The 8,364-nt window shown below is 44.3% G+C and overlaps 1 protein-coding gene across 1 annotated transcript in view; it reads right to left on the bottom strand.

The window, feature by feature from the left end:
- The window catches only part of STPG2 (sperm tail PG-rich repeat containing 2), a 381,107-nt gene extending 373,249 nt beyond the window's left edge, over positions 1–7,858 (bottom strand). The window contains exons 1-3 of the mRNA XM_018567630.1: positions 7,723–7,858; positions 6,004–6,137; positions 1,859–1,968 (exon numbers count right to left, since the gene is read on the bottom strand). Of these exons, the coding sequence (XP_018423132.1) occupies positions 1,859–1,968; positions 6,004–6,109 (216 nt within the window). The 5' untranslated portion in view covers positions 6,110–6,137; positions 7,723–7,858. The remainder of the gene's footprint in view (positions 1–1,858; positions 1,969–6,003; positions 6,138–7,722) is intronic.
- Positions 7,859–8,364: the final 506 nt, after the last annotated feature.

Genomic DNA, 8,364 nt, shown 5'->3' with positions numbered 1-8,364 from the left:
CGGCCGCACACTACGGAGCCGGTGGGCGGAGCCTCGGGCCGCCCCGTCGTGATTGGATGGCGGCGGACCGTAGTGTGCGGCCGCCGGATACCTTACACCGGCGCCCGCAACTTCCCCACAAGGTCACCGCTGCCGCCCGTCGGCCCTCTGCCGCCCCGAGGCCGGGCCTCGGTGGCCTTGTGGGAAATCCGGGCCTGTCTGCTGTACTACAGAATATCTCCACCTTATGCAGATAAGGAGCGATAACAATGTGCTGTAGTCCTGCAGATGAAAGCTCAGGCTGGCTGACAGCGCTGATTGGAATTTTAGTGCAGCAGAAGCACTGTGTTTTTTTCAGCTCAAACATGAATTTAGGAGCTCACTGGGTTTGTGACAGGTGAACAAGTATTTTTCTGTACTTGCAGTGTTTATAAAAGGGTAAAACATGGGGAAATATGCATGTATTGCAGGGATGTGCTGCGCATGTTAATCTTTGTTCAATTTTGCCAATACATACATTTTTAAAGAGCTTATCAAAAGGGAATATAATTGTGATTTGCACCAAGGTAGCCATTTTGTATCAGCGCATAAGAAACTGCACCTGACCCTTTTTTATAAACACTCTGCACAGCAATGCATGGTAGTGTGTTACCGCGTGTTGCTGCATGTTGAAATGCAGGTGTGTTGCTTTAGTGAGTTGGTTTGCCATTTAAAATGAATGCCACCCCAACACATGTGCACCTGGTGCAGTATTGTGCATTGCACTACTGTGTGCATTAAAACAATACAATGCGTGCCCGCTAGGGGGCGCGCGCGAGCAGAAAAAAATTGCCGTCTGGAGACGGCAACCCGCAGATGCTGCAGTGCCGTCCGTCCGTTTTTTTACTACGGGCGGACGGCAAGAGGTTAAAGTCACATTTGTTTCCCCCCCCTCCATGTTGGTGTAAGGACTTACCTTAAATGATGCCTCTTAATCCGATCATCTTCTTTCCACTAGTTTTTAGGAGTCCCTCCAGCGCTGGTGCCGACCTCTGATCCAGCACGGACTGCTGTGTCTTCTGTGTCCCAATGCTGGCATTGACTTACCCTGTGTCTCTCCTCTTCTCCCAGCCAAAGATCTCTACTGCACATGCGCCCGCCACATGATCCTTTGCGGCCGCCCGAGAATCTTCAGATCTTCGGACGGGAGCGCGTGGAGAAGACACAGGTAAATGTTAACCTTTTGGTCACTTTTTTTATGTTTTTGCATAGCAGTAGATGCAAAAAAACCCAGAGGGTTTAATTATCCTTTAAGCCGGCCTAAAAATAAAAAAAATGTCTGATTTCATAGAACAATAAATCAACATACGTCTGCGAATACGGAATAAATAACTCAAGTTAATGGAAAAAAGGAATCAAAAAAAGTGGCAGTTGCCTATAACCACTTATTAGATTCCATATGCTAAATCCACTACATAATAGCAGATGAATATAACAATCAAATGAGAGGAAATAACAAAACTGAAAAATATGAAAAGTTATAACCTGTACTTTACAACACCTTCAGTTTTCCTTTTCTCTAGTTTTCATTAATCAACCTGAATGGGCTATCACTATGTTACAGATTAAGTAAAAGCTAGTTATGGTTTCAGGAAATAACAGTTTTCTGGATGACATTTTCAGTCCATTAAGGAAAGTGTTATTGTGTTAAAAAATGACAACTTCTAAAGCAATTAGAATGAAATTAGCAGGAGCAGATGGTTTACAAGCAGCGCTCCAGCTCTCAGAGGGCTTTAACAGGCAGGAGGCCTATGACACAGGCTTGTGCTTCCATTGTATTCCAGCTTCGCATTTATATCTGTCCTCGTTTGAATAATGTCTGTTTCATTATTAATTTCACCTTTAAATTGGATATTTCATAGTGTCCTGGTCCAGGAGCGACAGAGACCGTCTGTGGCGCGTTGAAGACAAAATCCCGCTTTGACACTGACAGAAATGGGGCATATCCACCTAGAATAGGTACACATTAAAAATAAAAAACATTGTTATAAGCAAATATCATTACCATGTTTATCAAATAAAAAAGGCTAATAATGAATTAAGGTATAGTGTATGCAAACCCTAAATCTATTTTTCAGTGTGTTTGGCATTATGCCTCACTTTATTCAGTTTATTTAAAGTGATACTAACGTCAAAATGATTTTAAGCGATTAGATATGTTAATGAAATCACTTACCATGGATGCAGTTCCTTGATATTTAAAAGTTTTAATTTCCTGCAAAATCATCTGGTCCCCCTGAGCACTGGCCCTGATCTCCTGTTTTAGGGTGGCTCCTTTCACTTGTAGGGTCCTATGGAGTCACCCTTGCATGTGCTAGTAAGCTGTGTGTGTCTCCACAAACACACACCCACAGCAAGGCAAGCATCCCCTCCTCCCTACTCCCAACTCCCCGCTCCTCCGTTCTCCAGGCTCATAGATGGATAAATGCTGGAGACTGCTCTGCCCCTTGTGATCTTACACTGGACAGGCAGTTCAGGGAAGCGGAGCAGAGAGAGTTGGAGTTGTTTGGAAACTTAATGACTGTAAGTGCTTGGGCAAAAGTATAATGTAATAGTTTAGTTGGCAATATATATTTGTTTGCTGGATTCATTACTGAAAACAAGTTTGAGAGTTTAATACTACTTTAAACAAATCGTTGTTTGTGAATCGGTTGCAAAGTCTGTAATCTGGAGTTTCTGCCAGTAACAGTGCTTCCTATTGCTGGCTGTCATTGATAAACCACTGATTGCAATTAACAACAGCATTGTAAGCCTGCCATATGCACTACTTTAGTTGGTTGTTAGGCCACCCTTCAGGTCTGCACATGCCTCCTGCAGATCTGATAGTCAGCCCAATGGTTAACTGAAGAAGGGCAGGCTGACAACGCTGCTAGGTGTGATGCAGTGGCTTAACTGTGTCAGCCTGCAACAGGAAGGGCTGTTTTAAAAAAAAAAAAATTTGCAGAGCTATTCCTTATGTGAAACTGAGGGGGTTATTCACTATTGTACCTTGTTTGCCCCTGTGTGATAGCAATAAAGTTAAGTGAAAAAAAAGTAAAAAATAATAAAATAAATAAAAATGGGGGAAAAAAATTTATAAAAAGTAAAACATAATCAAATAAAAATGTGCTAAAAAGGAAAACAAAATTAAAATAAATATAAATTATTAAATAATATTAATCAATCCACACAGGGGTCCCATGATTTCAACTGGTGGCCCTGCCTCCTGGGAATACACACACGCACTACCCAGTAACTGCCAAGGCGCCGACATTTTTTTATGGGGGGGGGTGAAGCCCTTCATGGTTTCTTGCACTGGGGCCCTGAGGTTCCGAGTTACGCCTCTGGCAAACACACCTCCTTTAAGGTCCCTACTGTCTCTCACATGTGCAAGTGTCAGTACTAAGTTTCTCATAGCCACTAATATGATTCCCTGAAAGGTTAAATCTGGTTTGTGACACATTAAGCAGCCATAAAGGTAGTTATGCAGCAGACTTCAGGAAGCACACACAACAACCCCACATGTCCCAAACTTGGCTACAGTGGATTCCACAAAATTCCGCAGCATTTCACAGGCTGATTTCATGTAGTACCCTAAAATATCCAATACTGACCTTATCAATATAATGCAAAGATGCCGATTGTTGTTAAAAAACATAAAAAGCTTATCACACACAAAATTTCACATGCACCTTCTGGACATAGCCAAGGCTAAACCTTAATATTTTTAATGACCTCATAAGGCAACATGAAGTGCAATGGGATAGGGCTTAGTGCCAGGGGAGGTGGAGTAGGACTTAAAGTGTAGTTCCACTTTTGAAGTCAAATTTGAGAAAACTCCACTAAATGTTTGTCAAGTGTTCCCATTCACAGGGCCGGATTTACACTCTCTGCTGCCCCAAGGCCAGGTTCCTCAATTTACTTTTTGACCTGCAGGCTGCATACAAGTGATCTCAGCGACTTCGCCGAGATCACTTGCACAAAATGAGTGACAAGTTCCCCGCTCTACATTTAGCCCTGCTTGCCCGAAGCAGGGCTAAATGTAGTAAAAATACCCGCCTGAAACTGCATGTCTCGTCTATGTCGGGCGATAGGAATTACACACCCCTGCTGCCCCTTTACTCCCTGCTGCCCCGAGGCCGGGCATTGGTGGCCATGTGGGAAATCCGGCCCTGCCCATGCACACAGAATACCGAAATATACCTAACTTTTAGTTATTTCTTTGGTGAACACCTTTGTGCAGATTCCAGACTACTCTGAGCAGTTTGAAAGTGAAACTATAGTGTCAGACTGAGGGTTGGACCGAGCTTCTTCTCGTTAACATACAATGCTTATAGACCTTTAACCCTTTGTTGGGACTGACCATGTTCAAATATGGTTTACAACTGATAATGGAATCTGCCAGCACAGTATAGACAAGGTTAAAGGAGAACTATGGGGTCAGTGTTTTTCGCCATAGTTCTCCTCAGGGTCACGAGAGGACACAAACTAGTGTCCTCCCGTGACCCAAAGCTCAGTATACTGAGAGCGCCGCAGCCAGGACGAATCCCGACATTACTGTCGAGATCCACCCAGCTGTGTGATTGACAGCTGGCTCTGCCTATCTAGAGGTAGAGCCAGCTGTACCCGCCCCCTTCCCCAGTCCGTTCTGCCAGTCAGCGCTGGAGGATCGGAGCGGGGAGGGGGGGAATCCCTGCAGGGAGCCGTGAGTGACAGGGACATGATCGAGAAGTGAGCGAGCGCCGGTATGTGTTTGCTCACTTTCCGATCTATTGAGCCGACGTGTAACAGTTTCATTGTCACACGTCGGCTCGAACTATGAGGCTGAGTGAAAATGACTCACCTCACCTAACTTTCCACAGCCCCCTGTGGGGGAAGCTAAGTAAGGCTTTTAAGCAAGTATAAAACATTAAAAAATATAAGTAGCAATTTTTTTTTTTATTATTATGCAATGTAAACGGAAATATATAACAAACATAACATAGGTGTTTTCCCAATTAGGCTGCAAAAGTGGAAATACACTTTTAGGCAGAGCCAGCTGTCAGTCACGCAGCTGGGCGGATCCCGGCACAATTGTCGGGATCCGCATCAGCTGCGGCGTCTCAGTATACCGCGAGCAGTAGCTGAGCCTAGGGTGACGGGAGGACGCTAGTTTGTGTCCTCCCGTTACCCTAAGGAGAACTATGGGGAAAAGCCTTTAATTGACTTTTGTCAAGGGCGCCAAGTGGAAAATTCTTGGTGGAACAGTGACTGCAACCAGCCACTGTTTGAGTTTTCTGACAGCCATAAGTGTCGGTTGTCAGAATACTTTAGCCAATAGGGGAGATTACCTAAAGAGTGTGGATGGGGGAATTGAGTGGTTATATCTTGTTCAGCCCACAGGACTAAGAATAATCTTAGCATGTATGGCTAGTTTTAGTTTACCAATTTTGTTGCTCTTAGGGATGGATTTCCTTTCTGTCCTTTATTATAAGGCTTTAGTCACAAGTAGGCACTCTACAATTGTGCCTATAGGCTCAATATATAGTCAATGGCCACATAACAGGATAGTATATGCTGGGACTTTAGAGCTCTTTTATTTTTTTGCTAGCATCAAGGTCACTTTAAGGTCAGTAACCCAGTACCCAGAAGTCAGTGCAACCGATCAGAATGAAATAGTCATGATCTGACTGGCTACAATGTGTTACTGCACTCTTTTACTTCACTTTGCAATGTTTATAAAGGAATGTCATAAGAAAAATACAAAGGCTGCCTTTGCAGAATTCTCCTTCTGGAAATCCAGGTTGCCTGGCTTTGTATTTTTTAAATCACTGACCCAGAACAAGTATATGGATATGGTCTGACGTTTCTCTGACTTTGATTGCTGTGTGCTTGTTCCAGTTCTACAGCTAAGAAGTATCAAACTCAGACTCTGTTATGGAACTTACCTTTTCAGAAGGGCAGTAATGATGACCCCCATATTTCCTAAGAGGTCTCATTATGCAGTAGATGTAGACCCCAACTAACCTGGCTTGTAGGTCTTGACAATGGCCAAGTCATATGTTCCTGGGCCCACATTTTCCTGAGTGCTGCCCAAAGTAACAGCAAACGTTCTCGGCGCACGGTCATACATCCCAGTATGATTGTAGTAAAAAGTATCCCTGAGAAGAAAAACAATATTAATCAGCTCATGTCCATAGCCCCTGGGATCTCATACTGCTATATATACACGGGTACCTGAGTGCTCCACATACCACCCTTTTTGGCTTGTGATAGCCGCTATACTGTTGGTCACTTTATGAATGTCTGACTTTACCGATATATACGCCGGATTGTATTTTGTCCTATCCTTTGTGTTCTTTGATGTATTGTCTGTATTATTGAAAAACTTTAAATAAAGATTTTTTTTTTAAAAGTTATACCCGCCCGATCCTAGGAGCTGGCATGCTCTTAGACCAGTCCCTATAGCCTCTCTTCCCCTCAGCTTCAGCTGTCTAAGGACCTGTGAGTGCAGCACCCTTCTGGTGGAAATCAGGCCCCATTCACACCTCACGTGCATTTTTTCCTGCATTTTGCCCATTGATTTTAGAGGGTGCTGCACATGCGACAAATGCAAAAAAAGTAGCTCATGTAGCAGATTCTGCTACAGGCATGTTGCGTATTTTTTACATGTTTGTGTGTTATCCCAGTGGCTTTTGGTGTGGCCTTAAAGAATAATGGCACCGCAAGCATATAGTATGTTTTTGTATACTATGTTTTTGACATGTTTAATTAGTGTGTTTGGTGCGTATTCAAGGAATGCAAAGGTGTGAACGTGGATTCACCGTTAGCGGTGCATTGAAGTGACTGGCACCACAGCCACACCCTCCGGCTGCACAGGAGCGCGAGGCACATTAATGCCTGTAGTCCGGTCCTAAAAAATAGTGCTTGCATTGACGTGGCTTGTGTTCACGTGCGGCTGATCACGCCCTCTCCCGCGCCTACGCCTCCCCCCGTCCCACAACAAACTGAGTTGGCCACAATGCCATCCAGTGCGTTCCGGCCACAATCGGGCCAGAACACACTAAATCCCCGTTCACACCTTCACATTTCTGTGAGTGTGTGTGGTGTTCATGCACATTCGCATGTTTTTCCCTGCAGTCGCTGTGCGTTGCTCAGTGATTTCAATGGGTGCTGAGCGTACAACAAACGAGGGAAAGCCACTAATTGAGTAGATTCTGCTACAGGCGTTCTGTGTTTTGTCACTACGTGTTTGTGAATGTTTAGCACAAATTAATGAGGGGGGAGAATGTGAGTTTTCCTGGCTGTGTTTGGGGTGCCTTTAACAAGTAATGGCAGCACAAGCGCATTGCACTTTTTTGATGCGTTCCGTGAGTGCGCGTCAATGCACACGTTGGGCGTGTGCTCACGGAACATGAAGGTGTGAACGGGGAATAAATGCAAAAATGCATGACAAATGGGCAAGAAACATGCAGATACAAATGAGTGGCGCTGATTGCTCCAGAGGGTGCATGCGGTTCTTTGCCGCATTTAGGTCGTGCGTAAAGCAGCCCATTGAAATGCATGCGACACAAATATGCAAAAATGCATCTAAACAGGATGGAACAAGTAGTTGTCCTTTATGTAGGAAATGCTTGTATTACTTCTACCACACTTCCAACATACAAGATGTGGGAGGTTACAGAAAGTCAGCAAAACGATTTGCGATCTTTACATGTTGTACACACAGGACATGGAATGACTTACACGGAATGGGGTTCCCGGGGTCCCGGCTGTGTACACCGCGCCGGCCTCTGTACAGCTCACTGTCTGGGCGCACAGCTAGCCGCGTTACCATGGAGACACGGGGAGTCACCGCTCCCAGCACACACACATTGTGAGTGACAGCAATACGAGGATCGCTGCTGTGTCACTATCACCTCCTCCATCGGACCCGAACCGATGTCCTACCTGCATACTGTACCAGCTGACCCCATACACAGAAGTCTGTAGAGTTCACTTCCAGTTATTCAGCAGATATATACGTTCTGTTATATGTCAGTCCAGAGTCATGGCTACAACACAGCGAGCCCTGTGCTCCGAGTTTCGAAATGGAAGAACTTATGTAGCCATCACAAGGGGTCCTCTTCTGATCATGGGTGATGGGGATTAGCCCCCCTCCACACTATTGTACTACGATTTTTGGTGGTCTATATTGCATTTTACATACTCTGACCCCTGCACCCAATATGTAAAAGTGACACTAAACTCAGGAGTTAACTCTTTAAAATGTATCCAAGTACGTTCAAGTATTAAATATTAATATTTAATATAAAGGTTCAGGTTTTTTTAAATGATCAAAGCAATGAGGCCCACCTTTGCATGAAATGTATGTTTTCTTTAAAAATG

The sequence above is a fragment of the Nanorana parkeri genome, unplaced genomic scaffold (assembly GCF_000935625.1).
Source record: "Nanorana parkeri isolate BGI_ZX_2015 unplaced genomic scaffold, ASM93562v1 scaffold1077, whole genome shotgun sequence".
Classification (NCBI taxonomy): Eukaryota; Metazoa; Chordata; class Amphibia; order Anura; family Dicroglossidae; genus Nanorana; species Nanorana parkeri.
This window is presented reverse-complemented; position numbering and strand designations above follow the sequence as displayed.